This window comes from Pelobates fuscus, chromosome 2, assembly GCF_036172605.1.
Source record: "Pelobates fuscus isolate aPelFus1 chromosome 2, aPelFus1.pri, whole genome shotgun sequence".
NCBI classification, from domain to species: Eukaryota; Metazoa; Chordata; class Amphibia; order Anura; family Pelobatidae; genus Pelobates; species Pelobates fuscus.
The window spans coordinates 295,816,717-295,841,379 of record NC_086318.1 but is presented as its reverse complement, the minus strand read 5'-3'; the positions used below and the strand labels follow the sequence as shown (position 1 = coordinate 295,841,379).

Sequence of the window (24,663 nt, the reverse complement as noted above, 5' to 3'; positions counted from 1 at the left end):
GTTTCTCCTGAACAAAATTATATATAATAAGTGTGCGTGCATATAATTTGAAAGAAGGGAACTACGGGTGAACAGACATATAGCGCAAATTCTAGTTTTTGTTTACGTTTTGTTTTGATCAGAACGTGCATTATTGACTCCGTCCTGAAGGGGTTAAGGGTTTGAATGTTCCTTTCAAGAAAAACTGTATGTGTGTGACTGCCTGTACCTGTGTGTTTCTGCCTTATCCTATGTGACTATCTTCAAGCAACTGTGTGCATGCGGCTGTATTTGACAGTGTATATGTGTATATACCGGCACACACCACATAGTGATAAATGGAGAAACAGCATTACTACAATTATTTATTCCAAAGAGATCAAGGTAAATAAGTAAAATCCAGAGCTCAAAAGCAAAACAACTCACAGTATCATGTGACATCCTTAGTCTGCCCCTCTGTAATGTAGGGGAGGGAGTCGGCACCTATGTTGGCTGCAGACCATAAGTAGCTGTCTTCCTAGCTCGGGCCAATCAGAGCGCTGCCGCAGATTACCACAGGACACTGCAAGGCCCTGAGCTTGCGAGACAGTTACGCATGGTCTGCACTCAGTGGAGGGGCAGACCAGATTCAGATCAGCATGCCCCTCTTCCAACTAGGTAATAGGAAAGGAGAAATGCATGTGTTTTGAAATCATTATTAATTTAATAAATCCCCTATATAATCACTACATTCATATATACACACACACACACACACTAACTATGCATGAATGACATGGGGGGCGCTGTGAAGATTTTCGCAACGGGCGCCTAAAGGTCTAAGGCCGGCCCTGCCTATAATCTTAATTTCATTAAGGTCAGGAGGTGAGAATTTTGCATTTAACCCTCTTAAATAAACTCCAGCAGCACAGATTTAACAATAAAGTTTAGTGAAAAAAAATATTGCAACATGGTATAAAAAGCTCCTCCCCCTGTATCTCTCCCTCTTTCTTTGATGCAATATAACAAGAAACACATCCTTTAATCCCTTAAGGATGGCGGACATGCTATGCCGTCCTTGGGGACCCGGCTCTAAATGCTGGCGGGCGCCATAGCACGGCCCTGCCGGCGATCCCACGCCTGCTATCGCGGTGGGTGGGGGGAGGAGGGGGAACTCACCTGGCATCCCAGAGAGTCCTCCTGCTGCCATTCTGGCCCTCCTGGGGGCCATGTTTCATAGCTAAATATTTGATGTTAAATGAAAGCCCTGTTTCCCCTGAATAAAATTATATATAATAAGTGTGGGTGCATTTAATATGAAAGAGGTGAATTACATTTGGCTCAGTCCTTAAGGGGTTAAATACAATAAACAACGATAACAATGAAGATTAAGACTAAACTATCCGAATCCCGAATGGATGGTTTTCGTAGAGTATGAAGACAATCCCATATATTGATCCATGAAGGGGAATCAAACTGAAAATATATAAAAGACATGAAAGGGACTTGGAAATGAACGGTTTGTCATAAATACATTAAATATATATATTAAAATTGTATGTAATAAGTTATAAAATAAATCACATAATAATTAAGTAAACACACCCACCCAGAATTTATATCGTTATTGAAGTAAAAACCAATGAATCATAGAAACAGGGTGGGGAAATAATCGCCTCCTGTCCTTAATAAAAATTGAGATAATAGGTACACTGTGTTAGCATAATCTACAATTTTATAACACGACAGGAGGCTTCGTATTTTGCATTTTTAAAGCTGTGAAAGAAAAGCAAAAGCAGCATGAGAAACCTGACGTAAAGAAAAAACACGGAATGTGCTTTCTCTAGTCAAATCCGCGGATCGCATTATGTCGGTAGGCGAAGCACCCACTGGAAACACCTAAGTGGCTGCGCCCTGAACCGAGTGTGCTCCAAAACAAGAGTCTACACCCACTAGAGATATCAGCCAGCAAATGAAATAAGAAGTGGTCCCAATGGGGATGTTTGTAGAGGAGCAGTACGCTCTACATATCCTAGTAATATGTCAACCATGCAGAGGCAGGGGAACAGTTCGAAAACGGGAGATGAGACGGAGGAAAGGTCCATCTTAGTCCGACGTGAGTTAAAAAACAACATTCCTTCCAGAGTAAAGCAAAAACCGTCCACGTTGAACGCTCAAACATCTGCAACCTGTTGAAAAGAAAGACAAAAAAGTGTAAGTTTCGCCGAGAGTAGGTGCAAAGACAATTCCGTAATGTATGGCCATTCACAAAAACATTTAAAAATTCGATCCATGTCCCACATATGCGAGTATTTGGGAGCAGGTGGTCTAGGCAGGCAAATCCCCCTCAGAAGGTAACAGACCAGAGGGTTCTGACCTATAGAAGTGTCCTGAAGGGGAACATGAGCCGCTGAGATAGCCGAACATGTAACATTGATAAAGCGATACGCCAAAAAAAGATGGAATAAGAAATTTAGTACGACAGTAACCGGTGCCGTAAGGTTTCGAGATCCCTCTCCATACACCAATAACTCTATCCTGTCCATGTGGTGCCATAGCTCCTTCTAGTGCCTGGGGCACAAGAGTCCCTGAGTAGTTCCTTAATTGATGGTGATAAGCAATTGACTGACCAGGATCCCCTGAAACCATAGGATCACATCTGTGATGGTTCAGACATCGTGCCACAAGGTTCCCGTAATGGCAGAATGAGATACCTGTGAGCAGTACACGTGAACCATGTAATGTTGCAGGGTATCTGGGTCTCACCCAGAATTGGAGTGCAATAATATAGTATGCATGGAGTGCCAAATGAGAGGGGGTCACCCTCCAACGACCGGTGCCAGTGGTCATGTATTTACACAAGGTGGTTTCCCTTTGTAGTATTGGATACACTGACCATCTCATAAATAAGTAGGAGGGGTTACCCCTCCATCGTCCCATAGAATGAACTACATTAAGCTGTAGTTGTTCAGGTGACTATAGTGTCCCTTTAAATATGTTTGAGCTTTGAAGGAACACTATAACGGCAGAAATACAAACATGTATTCTTAACACGACAGTGTTCAAAACACATTTTAGGTGCCTGGCCTCCCCTTTCCCCCTATTAAAACAATAAAAAAGTACCTTTAATCCAGTGTTATGCAGGTCTTCCGCGGCTTGCTGCGTCCCTGCTTCACTCCCTGGCTGAGATAATCAAATTTGATCTCAGCCAATCTAATGCTTTCATTGTGCAGTTTTGACCCAGGAAGCACCTCTTGTGGCCGTCTGGGTGACAGCCACTACAGATGCTCCTAGGCAGTAATGTAAACATTGCCTTTTTTTCCTGAAGATGCCTGCAGGGGCATACTATACACACCAAAACAACTACATTAAGCTATAGTTGTTCTGGTGACTATAGTGTCCCTATACGTTCTGGTAGATTGCTAACTTTCATATTGTAAAGGGAAATTAAACTATTTCCAGCATATAAATATAAGATTGCATCTGCATACATAACTGGTCATGTATTTTTTTTTTGTCAATCTTTATTTTCAGTGCAAAGGTGTACAAACAGGCTTGAAAAGCCACAACAGCATTGGCAAGCTTATAGTGATGTACATGATGATATAGTGTCATGGCATGAAATATAGTAGCAATTTTTTATGAAAATAAAATAATGATAACATGAAATCATAAAACAAGGTAGACTGGTATGTCTGGTATGTCAGATGCTATATCCCTACATTAAGTAGATTAGTTATAAATGAACAATAGAAAACATGCTTTTAGTTTAGGCTCATAAGAGTAGAAAGCAAATTAGAAAAACATCAAGATATGAGTTGGAGCGTAGGCTCCTTGTCACTGAACATTTCTCAGCTGTTGTGCCATTGAGTGCCTAGGATTTCAGATATATGCTGCACTCACAGTATAACAAACCAAATAATAAGGAACAAAACTAAACTGTGAAACAAGACATCAGTTGCCTGTATGTAACATGAGCAGATTGCATGTAGAGAAGACACAAGCAAAATAGTTCACTCGGGCTCCAACATAGCAGCAACGAAGAATGCTTCCCTCCATGCCCTAGACTTGCATGAGGATCTGCATCCCTGAATCAGAGACCTGGGAACACATAGACACCAAGTCTTTCCCTCGCTGGGGCAGGCCAAATATTGGGATGGTAAATGCCTCTGTAGGCGAATGATCCTCGACCTGCGTGGTCGATGCACGGAGGCTAAGCCTCGGGCAGGCCATGGATGAGCAGGTTGTTGCCGAGCAGTGTAGCCCTGAGGGACACCTCTCCTCTCTAGCTGCATGCTTCTCCATTCAGTGGGCTTCTGCTTAGATGATGAGGTGTGAAATTGTTCCTAGAGCTTCAGTCAAAAGCCCTGGAACAACTCATCCAAGCATAGCAGAAGAAGGCCACTAGAGCCACAGTGAGAGAGCAGATTCCTGTCCAGGTCCTGTATATCAGAGAGGGCAGCCACTATCTTGGGGGTGAAAGGTATTTATAGATCCTCTGCCTTACAGAGGACCAGAAGGGCTTAACAAGGTAACTGTATTTAATACTGCTCACAATTATACACTGCCACCCCCTCTCACCCCATGCCACAATTACTCACCCCCAGTCTTTTCACACTCACCACCTCTCGTCCTGTCACTCACTTAACTCTATCACACCAACCCACAAAGCACAACCGTGCCACACTGACCCTGTAACACACACACCCTTCAACTCTGTTACACTCATAATCCCTCATGCTGCCAATTACCCTGTCACACTCACCTCCTCATCCTGGACACTCAGCCCCATTATTCTGTCACACGTACCCACAACACTCACACACACCCTAAAGCTATCACACTCACACCATCACCCTGTAACACATAATTCGCAAAATATATGTCTCATACACCCTCCCCTCCCTGCCACATGTATGCTCCTCATCCTGCCACAGTCACCACCTTAAGATAGTCGTCTTCATAGACAGATGCCTCATCCACATAATCACAGCCTAGTTATAAACACAAGTTACCAAAAAGAACGCGCTAAATTAATCTGTAAATATAAAGAAACAAATAATGGTGCAGACCATCTGGTACTAATAATATGGGGAAAAGGGGTTGTATGTAAAAAACTCACATGTCCCAGAGCCCTATCACCCCTGGCTCTGGGTTTGAAATGCTCCTTGGGAGAGGGGATATTCCCACACTGCAGGGTAGTCAGGAGGATATGTCCACTGATGATTCTGTTGTGCTGTATATAAAAGGAAAGAAGGGCAGGACCTCCAATTGAATAGTATCACAATTCGTTTTATTGTAAAAAAATAGGTTAAAAACCCTTACTTTGGATGTGGTGGGTATAAACTCGCAGAGTCACCCACATCAAAGCATAAAACACATGTACTCGAAAAGAACGCTTCCTGGTTGTAGTCCGGTCACGTGATCGCTTCCGGGTCCGCCCTCCAATGACGTCCGTGTGACGCGTTTCGCCCGCCTCCACAGGCTTCTTCCGACAACGTCATGGGGTTCCAGTCTTCCTTTTAAGTCCATAGTGCCGCCCTTCTCTCGCCTCATTGGCCGGGGGGCGTGGTTTCGCACGATCTTTTTTTTCCTCAATCATTCAATTACACACTAGTAAACTTCATAGACTTAACCCCTTCCAGCACCCACACTAAAACGATTATATTCAGTGCCACATATTAAAAACAGAATCATCCAAGTGATATTAATCACAATTATTTCTAATATATATATAGACCATATCTAAGTTATTCCACATAATGATTTCTCAAAGAGACATCTTCTTACTTCATTAAATTAAGTTTTAAAGTATACACAATGTACATTATACGAGGGTAATTAATAAAAATTACAAATTCTATAAAAATTATATAAAGAAGATCAATTCTAGACAGCAGGAAAAGCCTTAACTTTTTCCATATCCCTTAAAATAGACAGTGCAAATATATATCTCTTTTATACTCATTTCTAAAGTATGCAATTATTATACTAAATACAGACTGGCATTATTACAGAGTGCCTGCTGATTGAAAAAGAGAGGTTGGAAAAAAACACAGACATTATAATTTATTCACAAAAAATGACAGATTTCAAATTCTCCATTTAAACCCCTAGGGAACAACGATTTCAATTTAAACACCCACCTCATTTCTTGTTTTGACAACTTATTGTCCAGATTTTCACCCCTCCAATTTCTACTAACTCTTTCCATCCCAATAAATTGCAATTTGGTAACATCTCCCTGGTGTTTGTGAATAAAATGGGAAGATAGGGGGTGCTCCTTAAAACCTCTTTTTATGTTACGCACATGCTCCTCAATACGAATATGCACTTGCCGGGTAGTTTTACCGACATAATGCATATTGCATGGGCATGTGAGAACATAAATGCAGTTAGTAGTGTGACAGGTTATCAATTGTTTCACACTATATACTTGTTGTGTATTGCCCCCTATCAGTTCTTTTTTGACACACTTAGTGGCTCCCGTGGTTCTGCACGCCAAGCAGTATCCGCATTGGAAAAAACCCACATCTTTATTGAGGAAGTTCTTATTTGAATTTTCTTGTCTAAAGCTACTCTTTACCAGATGGTTCTTAATACTCGGTACTCCCCTGTAGATGATCCTTGGTTTTTTCGAAATTATCTTATCCAGCAGGGGGTCCTCCTTTAAGACAAACCAATATTTATTAATTATATTTTTTATATCCTTATTCTTCCCTGAATAATCGAAAATTAGGGAAACTTCATTCTTGTTACTATTCTTTTTATTTTTATTTTTAATCTTTTTACTTGATTTGTCTAGTAGCTTTTTCCTGTCCATTTTCCCCACTTCCTTATGGGCCTTATCCAGTAGAGTCCTAGGGTAGTTTTTAGCTGTGAATTGTTCTACTAACTTGTCAATCTGGCTCTCGCAGGTTTCTCCACTCGTGCAGTTTCTTTTTAACCTTAACATCTGCCCTTTGGGGATGTTGTCCAGCCACGGGCCATAATGGCAGCTGTCATAAAAAATGAAACTGTTAACGTCCACCTTCTTGAAGAAGGTTTCAGTACATATTTGATTGTTGGAAATAAAAATGCGTAAATCCAAAAAATTAACCTGATTATCACTGTGGTCCATAGTGAGCTGAATCCCCCATGAATTGGAATTTAAATGTGTCAAAAAGGCAGTAAGCTCTTCTGCAGAGCCCCTCCAGATCCAGAACAGATCGTCAATGTAACGGCGATAGGTGACCAGGTTCTGCACCCAGCCATGACCACCATATATAAAGGATTCCTCCCAATATGACATGAAAAGGTTTGCATAGCTGGGTGCGAACCTAGCCCCCATCGCCGTCCCAAGGATCTGTAGATAGAAAGAGTCTAGGAAATAAAAATAATTATTAGTCAAGATGAGGTGGATGCCCTCCAAAATAAATGCCTGTTGATCCGAAGATAAATTTGAAGCCGACAGAAAAAATTGGACGGCCTCCAAACCCTTGGAATGTGGAATAATCGAATTATTCGATTATTCCACATTCCAAGGGTTTGGAGGCCGTCCAATTTTTTCTGTCGGCTTCAAATTTATCTTCGGATCAACAGGCATTTATTTTGGAGGGCATCCACCTCATCTTGACTAATAATTATTTTTATTTCCTAGACTCTTTCTATCTACAGATCCTTGGGACGGCGATGGGGGCTAGGTTCGCACCCAGCTATGCAAACCTTTTCATGTCATATTGGGAGGAATCCTTTATATATGGTGGTCATGGCTGGGTGCAGAACCTGGTCACCTATCGCCGTTACATTGACGATCTGTTCTGGATCTGGAGGGGCTCTGCAGAAGAGCTTACTGCCTTTTTGACACATTTAAATTCCAATTCATGGGGGATTCAGCTCACTATGGACCACAGTGATAATCAGGTTAATTTTTTGGATTTACGCATTTTTATTTCCAACAATCAAATATGTACTGAAACCTTCTTCAAGAAGGTGGACGTTAACAGTTTCATTTTTTATGACAGCTGCCATTATGGCCCGTGGCTGGACAACATCCCCAAAGGGCAGATGTTAAGGTTAAAAAGAAACTGCACGAGTGGAGAAACCTGCGAGAGCCAGATTGACAAGTTAGTAGAACAATTCACAGCTAAAAACTACCCTAGGACTCTACTGGATAAGGCCCATAAGGAAGTGGGGAAAATGGACAGGAAAAAGCTACTAGACAAATCAAGTAAAAAGATTAAAAATAAAAATAAAAAGAATAGTAACAAGAATGAAGTTTCCCTAATTTTCGATTATTCAGGGAAGAATAAGGATATAAAAAATATAATTAATAAATATTGGTTTGTCTTAAAGGAGGACCCCCTGCTGGATAAGATAATTTCGAAAAAACCAAGGATCATCTACAGGGGAGTACCGAGTATTAAGAACCATCTGGTAAAGAGTAGCTTTAGACAAGAAAATTCAAATAAGAACTTCCTCAATAAAGATGTGGGTTTTTTCCAATGCGGATACTGCTTGGCGTGCAGAACCACGGGAGCCACTAAGTGTGTCAAAAAAGAACTGATAGGGGGCAATACACAACAAGTATATAGTGTGAAACAATTGATAACCTGTCACACTACTAACTGCATTTATGTTCTCACATGCCCATGCAATATGCATTATGTCGGTAAAACTACCCGGCAAGTGCATATTCGTATTGAGGAGCATGTGCGTAACATAAAAAGAGGTTTTAAGGAGCACCCCCTATCTTCCCATTTTATTCACAAACACCAGGGAGATGTTACCAAATTGCAATTTATTGGGATGGAAAGAGTTAGTAGAAATTGGAGGGGTGAAAATCTGGACAATAAGTTGTCAAAACAAGAAATGAGGTGGGTGTTTAAATTGAAATCGTTGTTCCCTAGGGGTTTAAATGGAGAATTTGAAATCTGTCATTTTTTGTGAATAAATTATAATGTCTGTGTTTTTTTCCAACCTCTCTTTTTCAATCAGCAGGCACTCTGTAATAATGCCAGTCTGTATTTAGTATAATAATTGCATACTTTAGAAATGAGTATAAAAGAGATATATATTTGCACTGTCTATTTTAAGGGATATGGAAAAAGTTAAGGCTTTTCCTGCTGTCTAGAATTGATCTTCTTTATATAATTTTTATATAATTTGTAATTTTTATTAATTACCCTCGTATAATGTACATTGTGTATACTTTAAAACTTAATTTAATGAAGTAAGAAGATGTCTCTTTGAGAAATCATTATGTGGAATAACTTAGATATGGTCTATATATATATTAGAAATAATTGTGATTAATATCACTTGGATGATTCTGTTTTTAATATGTGGCACTGAATATAATCGTTTTAGTGTGGGTGCTGGAAGGGGTTAAGTCTATGAAGTTTACTAGTGTGTAATTGAATGATTGAGGAAAAAAAAGATCGTGCGAAACCACGCCCCCCGGCCAATGAGGCGAGAGAAGGGCGGCACTATGGACTTAAAAGGAAGACTGGAACCCCATGACGTTGTCGGAAGAAGCCTGTGGAGGCGGGCGAAACGCGTCACACGGACGTCATTGGAGGGCGGACCCGGAAGCGATCACGTGACCGGACTACAACCAGGAAGCGTTCTTTTCGAGTACATGTGTTTTATGCTTTGATGTGGGTGACTCTGCGAGTTTATACCCACCACATCCAAAGTAAGGGTTTTTAACCTATTTTTTTACAATAAAACGAATTGTGATACTATTCAATTGGAGGTCCTGCCCTTCTTTCCTTTTATATACAGCACAACAGAATCATCAGTGGACATATCCTCCTGACTACCCTGCAGTGTGGGAATATCCCCTCTCCCAAGGAGCATTTCAAACCCAGAGCCAGGGGTGATAGGGCTCTGGGACATGTGAGTTTTTTACATACAACCCCTTTTCCCCATATTATTAGTACCAGATGGTCTGCACCATTATTTGTTTCTTTATATTTACAGATTAATTTAGCGCGTTCTTTTTGGTAACTATTGTTTTGCTTTTCACAATTTCTTGTGCATTGTATTTGTGAACGCTGCCATATTATCTGCATGAGATTTTAGCGCTCACACATTGGTTATTGTAGTTATAAACACAACACACAAAGACCAAAAAAAAGCCCACCTTACACAAAACAAGCAACTGTCTCAAACACATACACACACGCAAAAGGATGCTCAGGCACCTACACAGGTGCCAAAGACTCAGACACACTCAGAATTGCACACACTTGCAGGCACATGCACATATACATAATGCCAGAGACACAGACACTCCATCAGAAATACACACGCTCTCTCTCTTTAAGGTACACATACATATACATAATGCTAGAGATACAGACAAATTCAGCCCCTTCTCCATGACACTAGGATGGGGCCCAATCTGGCACCCTGCATAGGGCCCTGAACAACCTTAATTTTGCTCTGCTCTTTAATGTGATGAAGGTAAAAAGATTGAGAATGTGAATAGAAGATTGCACTGGTTTCCCGTACAATGTAAAAGCCATTTGGTTTTGTTTGCATAACAAAGTCACTCCCCCAAATCTAAAAATTTAAGCCAAGGTTTTTAAGATTATGCATTTTATTATTAAATATATATATACATATATATATATATATATATATATATATACCGCATTAATTCGAGTATAACGCGCACACGTGTATAACGCGCACCCCTAATTTTCGATTAAAAATCGGTATAACATTTTATACCGATTTTTAATCTAAAATTAGGGTGCTTGTTATACTCGAATAAATATTCGAGTGGGTGCTCGATAATACCGACCGCCGGGCTCATTACAAGCCCGGCGGTCCTGGGGGGGCGGGCAGCAAGCGTTTACTCACCTCCGTGCAGCTCCTCCAGCTTCCCAGTGTAAATCTCGCGAGACCCGCGGCCAGCTCTGACGACATCAGAGCGTCAGAGCTGGCCGCGGGTCTCGCGAGATTTACACGGAGAAGCTGGAGGAGCTGCACGGAGGTGAGTAAACGCTTGCTGCCCGCCCCCCCAGGACCGCCAGGCTTGTAATGAGCCCGGCGGTCCTGGGAGGTATATTTATTCGAGTATAACGCGCACCCCTAATTTTAAATTAAAAATCGGTAAAAAAAAAATGCGCGTTATACTCGAATAAATACGGTATATATATAAAAAAAAAGGGGAAGAGGGAGTACATGCATTTGATACAAGTGGAATGCCCAAATTATATATTTTGTGATCCTTGTTTGCAGTTAGCACGGTCCTCTAGGATAATCAACAGGCACAGTCCTTTGGTTTTCACATAATCCAGACACTTTATTGTTAAATCCACACAGGGACAGCAACCCAACTAAAGTAACAATATTATAACAGGTTTCCCTTTAAACAAAAACCTAGCTCATCTGAGCACTGACTAACATTTAATTTCCCTCTATCACGGGTTAAACTTAAACCTATCACAGGTTTCACCAACCTTGTTAAGTAGCAGCACTCTGTCACCTTGACTGCTCTCCTTCTGCACTCAGCCACCTTAAATCTTGACTCTTGACTCTCTCACAGGAGAGAACAGTGTTTGTGTTGCATACCACACATATAGCACATACTCCCCCTGGGGTTAAATGGCATATGCCTCTCTGCCTTCACTTTATTACAATATATATATATATATATATATATATATATATATATATATATATATATATATATTATACAGACTGCAAGGTTACTCAAATCAACTCAAGAACCATTGTTTAAAGAAACTGCTGGTTTTCCACCAACATTCCACACTTGGTCTGCTCCCAACTTCCCCCTCAAAAAAATGGAAAAAAAGATATTCAGCATTCATCCTTCAACCATTAAGATTAAAGGTACACGGTAGTGTTAGGAACACACATGTGTATTCCTGACCCTGTTGTGTTAAAAACACTAAACAGTGTTAGGCAGCAATGTAAATACTGCCTTTTCTCTGAAAAATTTGCGTTTACATGAAAATGCCTACAGGGGAGGCTATAGACACCAGAACAAATATATTAAGCTATGGCTAATGAATAGGAATACAATATACATTTCAAGTTCATGTCTATTTTGCACCTTAGGTATATATTTGTTGTTTATTTGCAGAATAGAATCTTTATATGTTGATAAAATATATATATTCTCTGTTTCGTGCAGGTATACACTTGTGGATATTCTGCGTGCAATACTTCTCTCTTTAGAAGCTATGATAGAAGATCCAGAACTTCAAGTGAACGGGTTTGTTTTGATAATAGATTGGAGCAACTTCACTTTCAAGCAGGCATCCAAGCTTACCCCAAGCATGCTAAGACTAGCAATAGAAGGTCTGCAGGTAAAAGCATTTTTATTCTGTCACACCTCGCTGCGCTCATCTACCTTGAATGAATTACTTACAGACTCATGAGTACTTAATCTAACTTGTGCATTTGAAGAACATTACGAATAACCAGCACAGAGATCAAATGCATTCCTTTTGCATTATCACAAAGTGTAGTTCAGAACCGATGACATACTATTACTTACATGAAAAAACAAGAGCATCTGAAAAAGTATTTTGTTTTGTATTATATTATGATAATATACATGCTATGACTTTCCAGTTTATAAAAACCCTTTCTTTACACAGCTTATATAGATGCTTATAATGAAGCAATAATTATTTTCACAAATCTATTGTTTTAGTAAAGGGAGTAAATGTTTAAAGGAAAAAAAACCCTAGATAAAATATCATATCCAGGCTATAATGAACACATGATGACAAATTGATTTACTACATTACTTGTTCTCAGAATGTATGAAAGATATCTAACTACATCTATGTCTATACTTTTAAACACAAAGCCTTGTTTGAAATCCTACAGTTACATTAATGAACAAATACAAGAGACATCACCACCCCCTGATGCTGATTCTGAAGCCATATGTCTGTAGAGATTTGAAAGGGAAGCGAATTTCATGGTGTGAGTGTTTGGGATAAAAGTGATCTTAATTTGTTAGGTGTAGGAGCTTGGAAAGGATCCTAATTTGATGAATGAGGATGTTTGGGAGAAAAGCTGTTCTAATTTGATGGTGGGTGTGGGTGTTTTAAAGGAAATAAATCCATATTTGATGGGAACTTGTAATGAGAAGGTTAAGGATTCTAAGTTGGAGTGTGTTTGAGGATGGTGGTTCTGCAATTAGTGGTAGGTAATAGGATTAAACAGGGGGAAAATGTAACAGAGTTGAGAGAAACTGTAAAATACTTACATAAAATAAAAAGGCATTATAAGACTGTGAATGACATAGGGTAAATGGACATAGAGCCCTGACAGAGTAACATGATTTTAGATGGTATGGCATGAGTTTGTATAGCATGAGCATAATCACCCTCCCTGTAGAATCAATACCCGTACTAACTTATATAATGAGTTATAGGGGAGTCCAGAGAAGGACCTACATGTCTGTATGGTCTATTGGCTCATCCATTTATTCCACCAGTTGCAAAACCCTAACTGTTAGGGCCATTTAAAAATAAAAGTGTCCAGTATATCCAAATATTTTGCTCGTATATGTTTACATTTCCTTGATACATTCTCCTCTGTATCTTTCTTAGAATTGTTATTCTATATATTTTTCATGTGAGGTAAAACTTTCTCATGCTTTTTAATTTCTAGTTAAAGAGCTGACATTCTGTTTTGTTAGTAATGTTTTCGGCTAGGTTAATGCAAATACTTCTCCAATAGAAGCCAGACATACCTCCCAACATCGGAAGGTATGGATTCACCCACCCTTCCTTCTATACCTTCCCATTACTATATTACTATAAGAGGGGCTAGAATTGTTCAGTGTTTTATAGGTATGGGTTAGCACTTTGAATTGACTCCTATAGGATACAGGAAGCCAATGTAAGGACTGACAGAGGGGTGAGGTGTGAGAGGACCAACTAGAGAGGAAAATCAGCATGGCGGCAGCATTACAGACTGTAGGGTGGCCTTATGGCTTTTGGGAAAACCAATTAGGAGAGGGTTACAATAATCCATGCGGGAAATTACTAGAGCATAGACAAGCTCCTTGGTAGCATATTGCGTAAGAAAGGGGTGGATGCGGGCTATGTTTTTAAAATGGAATCTACAGGACTTGGCAACATACTGGATGTGAGGCTCAAAGGTGAGGCCAGAATCAAGTATGACGCCAAGACAGTGCACTTTCAAGGATGGACTTATGTGGATACCACTAATTTGAAGGAAGAGCGAAAGAGAAGGATCAGTATTAGGAGGAGGAAAGACAAGAAGTTCAGTTTTAGAGAGATTGAGTTTCAGAAAGCGGGAGGACATTCAGTCAGAGATGGAAGAAAGGCAAGCAGTGACTCGTTGCAGGACGGCAGGGGAGAGGTCTGAGGAGGAGAGAACCATCTGGGTGTCATCAGCATACAGGTGGTAGTGGAATCCAAAATAGGTAATAAGTTTGCCAGAAGAGGCAGTATAAAGAGAAAATAGAAGAGGACCAAGGATCGAGCCTTGGGGGACTCCAACCGAGACAGGACGAGGGGAGGAGGTATCATTAGAAAAGGAGACGCTAAATGAGTGTTGGGAGAGATAAGAGGAAAACCACGAGAAGACAGAGCCACAGAGACAGAGTAACTGAAGAGGTTGAAGAAGGAGAGCATGATTAACGGTGTCAAAGGCAGCAGAGAGGTCAATAAGAATTAGTATGGCCTTTGGATTTAGCTGCGATTAAGTCGTTAGTAACTTTGATAAGAGTCATATCTGTTATATTAGATTCATTTCATATTTAAATGCAATTCAGCTAAACTCAGGCCAATCAGGTGTGTTGCTGATAATGGGGGGCTGGTCACAAAGGCTGGGTAGGTGAACCCCAACCTGAGGAAAAAAGAGATAAAACCTCCAAATAAAGTCCTTCCAGTATTATTGAAAAGGCAAATACGTGAAAAATAAGTAGAGGGAATACATAAAATATATATGAACCCATTCCTTGTGGAGCAGCAAAGAAAGAGGAGGTGTTAAGGCTGCTTTACCTCACATACGCTTATCCTGTTTTTGATTTTTTTTTTCTTTGCTGCTGTATAGTTCAGTAAAGAAACATATGCAAAATATAAAACTTCCTGTCATGTTGTGAAGTTTATTCTGTCCTCAATGCAGTCTGTGTCTTACTGTATTACACTGTCTCATGTTGCATACTCTCTCAAATACATTTTGAAGCGATCGTTTTCTGTAGCTCACATTATTTCTGCATTATTGTCTTTTGTAGGATGCTTTATCATGTTAAGTATATCTGGAACATTCACAAAGTGAAAGGTCAATGTAGCACAAAGTACAGAATTGCGACTGCAAACTGCAAACTAGCTGGAATAATTGGGTCCAGAAAATAATTAGTGTTACAGCTCTGAAAGAAAATCCAAAAGTGACCTTAAAAATATATGCTCATATTTTATAACATTGCCTTATTTTTAGCTAGTACTGTATTAACAATAATAATTTTCTTTCTTTTTTTTTTTTGTGGGTATTTATAAAGCTCTGAACTTGCACCAATACAGTTATAATTAAAGGAACACAATGTTTTCCTGACCCTATAGTGTTAAAAACACCATCTAACCCCCCTAGCCCACCCTTAATATAACTAGCAGGTTTCCCTAGTCTATAATGTAAACACTGTCTTTTCTCTGAAAAGACAGTATTTGTTGCAAAAAGCCGTAAAGGAATGATTCTACTCCCCAGAACAAATACAATAAGCTGTAGTTGTTCTGGTGACTATAGTGTCCCTTTAATATATTTAAAAAAAGAAATAAACTCTAGCTAAACACACTCAGAACCCATGCTGTCTACTCCCTCTCCTATCTCTCTTTGTATGGGAGCTCTAGTGTTTGGACATGTTTCATGGTTAGTAAAGGAGTTACAGCTAGAGAAAGTCAAGTATATTATTGTATTTATTGACCTGGAAGTGTATGGGCAATAGCCACATACTCCTTTGTAGCATGGGTGGCAGTATAAATAAAATATGGGCAAAGAGATCTATTGGGTTACTTACTAAAGTAAGAATTCAAAGAGTGAGTTTAAAATTTAAAGGGACACTCCAGGCACCCAGACCACTTCTGCCCATTGGAGTGGTCTGGGTGCCAACTCCCACTACTCCTAACCCTGCAAGTGTAATTATTGCATTTTTCTATAAACTGCAATAATTACCTTGCAGGGTTAACTCCACTAGACAGCCACTAGAGGTCACTTCCTCCTTCATAGCAGAGGAAACCTGTGCTAGAGCGTTGCTGGACGTCCTCACGCTGTGTGAGGACCTCCAGCGTCGCTTATTTCCCCATAGGAAAGCATTGATATTATTTTTCAATGCTTTCCTATGGGGAGACGTAATGCACATGTGCGGCATTGCCGCGCATGCGCATTAGGTCTCCTCGGCCGGTGGGCGGGATCAGTCTTGCCCACCGGCCGACGCAATACAGAGGAGGAGCGCCGCGGAGGAGGAGACAGCGGCGAGGGACATCGCCGCTGCCTCAGGTAAGTGACTAAAGGGGTTTTCACCCCATCAGTAACTGGGGATTGGTGGGTGGGAGGGAGAGGGACCCTCCAGTGCCAGGAAAACGGATCGTTTTCCTGGCACTGGAGTTTCCCTTTAAGGTTTAAAATAACCAAACTGAAAAAATAATGTAAATCAGCTATGCCATCAGTTTTACTACTCTGGCCTTACATTTTAAAATTCACTCTGAATTTTCACTTTAGTGAGAAGCAGCCATGGACCTTTATTTAGTGTTAAACTTCTTGAAAATGGTTTAACACTGAAAGGAGGAACTCTGATTACTCTGGATTACTCTGGGCACTATATTCAATCCTATGATATAAAATGGTAATAGTAACTACAGTGTCCGTTTAATATTAAATGATGGTGTATAAAGGGATCTAGTGTGCATATATGATCCAGAGTTGGGTAAAGTATCTAGTGTGTGTCTGGAACGTAATGTGTTTAGGAGTGCAGTATGTGTGTGAGGGGTGCTGTAGTATATATATATATATATATATATATATATATATATATATAAAATAAATATGTTTGGAAGTATTGTGTGTGTGTGTGTGTGTTTGGTGCAGTGGGTGTCTGTGAGGGATGTGCTGTGTATGTGAAGGGTGCAGTATGTGTGTGCGATGGATGCTGTGTTTGAGGAGTGCTGTGTGTGTCTGTGAGGGATGTAGTGTGTATGTGAAGGGTGCAGTATATGTGTGCGATGGATGCTGTGTTTGAGGGGTGCTGTGAGTGGTGTGTGGGGGCTGTGTGTGATGTGTGTGTGGGTGCTGTGTGTGAGGGTGCTGTTTATTAAGTGTGTGAGGGTGCTGGGTGTGAGAGTGCTGTGTGTGACGGGTGTGAGTATGCTGTGTGTGTGAGAGTGCTGTGTGTGATGGGTGTGAGAGTGCTATGTGTGATGGGTGTGAGAGTGCTGTGTGCGATGCGTGTGAGAGTGCTGTGTGTGATGTGTGTGAGAGTGCTGAGTGTGGTGTGAGTGTGAGTGTGCTGTGTGTGATGGGTGTGAGTGCTGTGTGTGGGTGTGAGAGTGCTATGTGTGAGAGTGTTGTGTGTGATGGGTGTGAGAGTGCTGTGTGTGCTGTGTGTGAGAGTGCTATGTGTGATGGGTGTGAGAGTGCTATGTGTGAGAGTGCTGTGTGTGATGGGTGTGAGAGTGCTGTGTGTGATATTGCTGTGAGAGTGCTGTGTGTGATGGGTGTGAGAGTGCTGTGTGTGAGAGTGATATGTGTGATGGGTGTGAGAGTGCTATGTGTGAGAGTGCTGTGTGATGGGTGTGAAAGTGTTGTGTGTGATCGTGCTGTGTCTGATGGGTGTGATAGTACTGTGTGTGATGGGTGTGAGAGTGCTGTGTGTGATGGGTGTGAGAGTGCTGTGTGTGATGAAGGGATTGTGTGTGTTTGGGGGGTAAAAAAATTAAAATTAAATTAAGCAGGCATTATGTCCCCCCTCCCTTCTTACCTTTAGCCTGGGAGGGGGGGTTCCGGCATGCTGGTGAGTGGGAGGGGGGGGGACCGGCACGGTGGCATCATTCCTACAGGCTAGAGTTCACTCTCGCGAGATCCGGTCGTTGCCATGGCAACGCACCGGATCTCGCGAGAGGAACCCGGTGGAACTGCAAGATAGAGCTCCGCCGGGTCCTCTCCCTCCCTCCCCAGCTGCAGGTCTATTACAAGGGGGCCGGTGAGGGAGATCTTTGATCTCCCCACCGGCCCTCCATGGAAAACAGCGGGGCCGGCGCTCGGATAGTGCCGGCCCTGCATAGACCGGCCGGGGAGATCGTGGGACCTCCCCTGCCGGCCTCAGTCCATGGCCACCGTGGGTAACAAGTTACCTCCGCTTTCTCCTTAATCCCTATGTATTTTTAAAGAAATGGAGGTTTTTTTAGTTACCTCCAATGGCCATGAGAGGATAAGCCCACCTGCCAACTTCAAGGCATAAAAAAACTCCATTTGTTTAAAAATACATAGGGATTAAGGAGAGAGGGCAGTTAACTTGTTTTTCTTTGGTTTTTACTATATATTGGGGCTGATGTGTATTGTAGTCTTTGCTGCTGCCCAGTGATGGGAGTGAGTGCAGGACTCATCTTTCTGCATTTGTATCCACCTTGCATCCCTTATGCATACAAACACAGATTCACACAATGCATTCCTTACACACAACCAGAAACAAGCAATACATCCCTTATACACAAACACACACTACTTTCTATCCCTTACACAAAAACACACTGCTTCCACTACACACAAACACACTGCATCACTTACACAAACTGGTATCCCTATACACTACATTCCATAAGCACACACATTAGATCATCTACAATAACACATAACACATCCCCTACACACGCCACTCCCTGTGGGCGAACTCATGAGTGGAACATGTAGGTGGACTTATGGGTGGGCCTTATGGACATACTCAGCATCAGGCCCAAATGGAGCTGCTTCCGTTCTCCCAGAATATTGAGTTTTGTGACCACAGTTACAAACAGCCTCCAAAGACCCTGTTCTACACCAGACAAGTAGAGCCAAACTGCAAGCAGAGCCCATTACCATCCTCATCTGGTTGTAAGTAGCCAATCTATTATTAGTGACACTAACCTCTAATTTACCTCACATTAAAGGGACACTATAATCCCCAGAACCACTGCAGCTTAATTAAGTGGTTCTGGTGTCTATAGCCTGTCCCTGCAGGTTTTTAATTGTAAACACACACTGTGTGCAGCACTGGCGTTAGTTCATATGGTAGATCATATGGGTGGGACATTGTGCTGTCACATGGGGGGGTGGCAAATTTTTCTTTTGCCTATGGTGGCAAAAATCCTTGCACCAGTCATGTCTATCAGTCAGTGAGTGAGTGTGTGTTTGTGTCTGTCAGAGAGTGGGTGTGTGTCTGTCAGTGTATGAGTGTGTCTGTCAGTGTGTGTTTGTCTGTCAGTGAGTGTGTGTTGGTCAGTGTTGCGATGGCCATGGCTGGACAATAAAGCACCTGGAGGTGCACAGAGGGACGCAACGCCACATCACATTCCGACATGACGTCAACGTGCTCCACCTTCACAGAGTTTCAAGGAGTAGAGGGAGGATCCGCTTTGGCACAGTGTGCAGACAGTGCCATTGGGGGTATAACAAAGGCTGGACTCCGTAGTCGAGTGGAGTTTGCTTGTTGGCTAACTGTTTTTTTTTGTTTTTTTTTTAAACAAGGGCTGCGGTTTAATACGGGGGGGGGGGGGGGTGCTGGGATTTAGTAGAGGGGTGGAACTGGGATTTAGTATAGAGAGAGGGACTGGGGGTTAGTAGAGGGGGATGCTGTTTTTTTTCTTTTTTTATATATATACTGTACTTCTCAAAACAAACCTACGTTTCTATGATTTTTTTTATTTATTTTTTGTGGCCCACATAAACTTAAACCATGTTTATTTGGCCCATGCTAGCCTTTGAGTTTGACATGCTTGGTGCAGATGATGAAGGTGTAAGTGGACATTGGTTTCCACTTGCTATAGCGCCCCTGGGTGTGACAAACCACTTTAGTTCTTGAGGTCTGTTCCAAAGCCTAGAGGTCTGTGGACAATTGATTTTCAGATTGCGGGTGGGCCCTTATTATTAAATAGAAATATCTTAATCTATTCATTTACTAGCTTTTCAGCATGGCATAAGTCAGTGACTTATGACAGGTACGCTTTTTTTTTCCATTCCCTATTTAACCATTTCCAAAAGCTTTCTAAAATGTACTATTTAAGTATACTGTTAAATCAAAGCATTCATTTCAAATAGCATTTGTGAACAAACCCATTTTTTCATCTTAGTTATTGCTAGACTTAATTGCATACTATAGACTGATTATACAGTGAAGTTGAAAGCGTATAATAATTTGGTAAAATGTATATATATTTGAATAAAATGTGTGTTGACTGCTGGATAGATATTCTACACATTTGGTTAATGAAGCATTTCCAGCTCACTTAGTTCGAACATTTCTGAATGATGAATGTATATTCCTGGCACTAACCTTTAATTGTAAAATACAAAAAGCCAATTAAAATGTCACACATACAACTCTAATAAGGAACAGCTAATAACAAGTCTTGTCTCATGGGTATAAGGGTACATTGTGTGTTATTTGAGTCCATGTGATATGATAAGAAATGTCAAGATGACATTATGTTTCATAAAGCCACAAGACTAAGCTTTTTTTTTCCTAACAGGACATTGAATACTTTAACATATTAAGATAAAAATAGACATTTTTTTTATTATGAAGCTGTGATTTTTCCTATATCACAGCAAATGCAAGTGTATATACCCTCTGGCAGAAAGTGAAAGTGGTTCAATGCAAAACAGTCTTTTTTTTGCACAGTCTTTTTACATATACTGTGCAGCTTGTGTCCACTTTGCATTAAATGCATTCATTTAAGTAATTGTACTAATTATTATTTACAAAACACCAACACATTTCGCAATGATGTACAAGACACACATATATATGTAACAAAACATTTTGTTACATTTTTATGTTTGATTTTGACAGGAGCAAGAGGTGGTGAAGAGATTCTAATTGTAGTGAGTTTATTTCTAAGGTAATATCCATAGAAATGTTATTTTCCAAATGTAATGCTTAATTAGGGAATAAAACGTAAAAAAAAAATGTAAGAGGTTGTTTTTTTTAAAGAATTTAAGGTGAATATCGGACAGCTTTATGAATTTAATGGGTCTGCATTGGGCAGTTCTAGTAATGGATCCTTTCTCTACAATTATACTCATATTCACAAATGTATGAAAGAGAGGCAGACAATTAGTATTCAAATAAAAGCCACTGCTCTGGAATTGACACCAATGAATATAATGATGAAAATCACCCAAAACGTGTGTTAATCTTTTTTTGTGTGATAATCCAATTTATTTAAATTTTTATATTCAAAAAGTATATCACAATCCATTTCAGCTCAGGTTCAGCCAGGGCATACGTTATTACGTTATTAATGAGAAGAAGAACATTGTCTTTGTTTCACACTATGGTCACTGACAGACAGAACACATTTGCAGTGATGATGGACAGACAGCTAGGATGGAGGCACCCAATTCAAGGATTAATAAATAATAATTTATACATTTATTTTTATTTTTCAGCCCTACTAAAAATATATTTGCTAGACATAGGGGTTAAATAAATATACTAAAAATATCATGGGAACTTACATTCACCTTCAATGTGCAGCAGAAATGGAATTTGGGTAGTATGGGTGCTATGGACTAAGGCACTAATTTCCACATACTTTTCATCAGAACTTGAGGTAAATCTAAATTGGCCATCACGTTCCTCTTTGTTTTTTAGATGATGGGCAGGGGATTTAGTACTTAGCTAGAGAAATGCTTGAATCATTCGCCTATGAAAGAATACTCCCTGTTGGGAAGTGAAATAAGGCCTACAGTGAAGACCATTAGAAACCCTACTCTTAAGAAAACAAGACATTAAGCAACACATATTGCCTTTTTAAAGTCTAAAGTACCTCTACTATACCTCTATACTATACTATAAGAGCACAACTGCTCTTATGCTGAAAAAGAATGGTGTGAAATGGATGATAGAACCCCCACTTCTTCCAGGTGGCAGAGTTACCATAATTGAGAATAGCAATTACAGTAAAAGTAGCAATGCATTGTGTACCTAATGTATTGTATAAGCAAGATAGTCTCAAATACTTTGGGCTGATTCACTTTATTTTTTTATTTTTTTGTTTGTTTAACTCTCCTTGATTTTTTCGACTCAAACGTAAATCCGATTTTTATTAAATGTTTTCAATAAAGAGATAATAAAACAAAACAAAACAAAGAGCAAAAAAAGAAGACACACAGGTCTTTGTGAACACCTATATAAATTAACAACACTTAAGATAATAAGCTGAAAACACGATCAATAACATGAAGTCCTAAAATGCTACAATAAGCAAATTTTCCCCAATCCCACCTTTTTAACTCTATCCTTTATGTTTATACATCAAGAAGTTAACATGTTTTAAGGTTTCGGTACATACATAATACATATAAAGAGCCTTATCAGATCCCCCTATGTCTTGTGTATGCCTCAGGTGGGGCATAATCATAATCCTTAGAGAAGAAAAAAAAATTAATTAAACAAAGAAAGAAATAGATAGATATTTATGAAACAAAAGATAACACAGGAAGCACCTATTACCCACCAGGAAGGTGCAGTTCCTATCCACCTGCTCCTCGTCCATCCGTACCATGCAACCTCTCATACAGAGTTAGGATCTACCCCGTTATTAGTAAATTTAAACAAGGGTAGCCATCGCTCCATATGCCTAGCACCGTCACCCAGCAAAGATGCCTGCATAGGCCTCGGCTGCCTGAATCTCCTCGACTCTAAGCATTCACTGCTATAAGTGATTTTGCAGCATTAAGAATGTGCCTCAGGATAGCCTTTTTATATTGTGGAATTGATAATGGGATAAGATGCAGCAGTACTTGCTCCGCACTGAAAGAGATGGAATTAACAAGAATGTTGGTTACCGTATCCCGAACCATATCTTAAAATGGGATGATTTGAGGGCAGCTCCACCAAATGTATGCAACGTTCCCTTTACTGGCACCACACCTCCAACATAATTGGGAAATATCCCTACAAATCCTGTGATTGCACTGGAGTCCGATACCAGAAAGAAAGTAATTTATAATTAACCTCCTGGTATCTAGGACTAATCGAGCTCTTAAAGTGTGTGTCAGTAAACTCCATGTCAAGGAGGCCTTCCCAACGCCGCTTAAAAGTGTTTCATGCTGTTCTGTTTCCCACTAGTAAATACTGGTATAGTGAACACACTGCTTTATCTAGCATCTAGCACAATCTCTCCCTCACACAAATACTCGAACCAAGATTGGTTGAAATTTAGCAGTGTCCTGTAATGTGAACTGATGATAACAATGTTAGAGCTGTGCGTATTAAATTCTTTTATAGGGGTCAGTTTCTCTTGTTCCATGAGGTCTATCAATTCTTGTATGTCGCTTTTTCCCAGCATCCTACGAATGAGTGTATAATCCCACCTTCTCGGTGGTAGGCCACCACCTAAATGTCTCTTATGCATTGATGGAGTCAAAGGACTCAGTATAGGGGAAAGTTGGCTGACTCCTCTCATAGACCTCCAAGTTCAAGGTGTCAGATTAACAGGCAATTCCCTAGCCATTTCCTCCCTGATGCCCAGTCTAATCAAAGCGCAGATTGCAGGGAGTCACAAACACTATCATGTCCAATACTACCCATTGTTTTTAAGGTGGGGTCCTGTGTCAATCAAGTATATTGCTTAATAATATTTCCTAAAATCCAGTAAGGCAAAGCCCCCCCATTGCCTCAATTGTGTCCTCTCGTCATACATATTATATCACCACTGTTATCAGAGAAGCAAAGAAAGTTCTGGGTGGGGAGATGGGTACAGCAGCCTCATCAAAATGTTCATTTTAAGGACTGACACCCATCCGTGCCACAAAATATGCGGGTAGGACCATCGCTTGAGGTCCACCAAATTTTTTGTAAGAGGGTGAGGAAGTTATTTCTATAGAGTTCCACCGGATCTTTCATCACCAGTACCCCCAAATATTTAATGTAGGTCAAAAACCAGTGAAAGGGAAAATGAGGCAAAAGAGCTAAAAATGTATCTTCAGGAATTTGTACATTCAAAACTTCACACTTTGAGAGGTTTAACCTAAGTCCAGACAGAGCTCCATTCCTGTCAAAATCCCTCATTAGGCATGGTAAGGAGATTTGTGGATTGGTAATAAAGAAATAAGAGATCATCTGCATAAACTGCTCTTTTTTCGATTCTTGATATCTGTAAAGTACTGATGAAAGTTATCTTACTATCTTTAACCACTTAAGGACCAAACTTCTGGAATAAAAGGGAACCCTGACATGTCAGACATGTCATGTGTCCTTAAGGGGTTATGGAGCTTACAAACAATCATGCTTTCCTCAAGGCCATGACAGGTGCATAGTCGCCATATGGGAAGGCGGAATCAGGACAACACCTCCCCCCCCCCCCCCCCCACATACCTAACCCAATAAAACATGGACACTACAGTATATGGGTCAAAATTGTCCACAGCTTTTATTAAATAGTAATAAATTAACATAGAAAAAGGTCATTGCCCCACACCCCGCCATCACATCTGTATCCTTCAGTTAGA

General features: G+C 40.4%; 1 protein-coding gene across 1 annotated transcript in view; it reads left to right on the top strand.

Moving 5' to 3' along the window:
* The window catches only part of CLVS2 (clavesin 2), a 160,852-nt gene that overhangs the window by 79,366 nt on the left and 56,823 nt on the right, over positions 1–24,663 (top strand). The window contains exon 2 of the mRNA XM_063443458.1: positions 12,110–12,284. Coding sequence (XP_063299528.1) covers positions 12,110–12,284 — 175 coding nt within the window. The remainder of the gene's footprint in view (positions 1–12,109; positions 12,285–24,663) is intronic.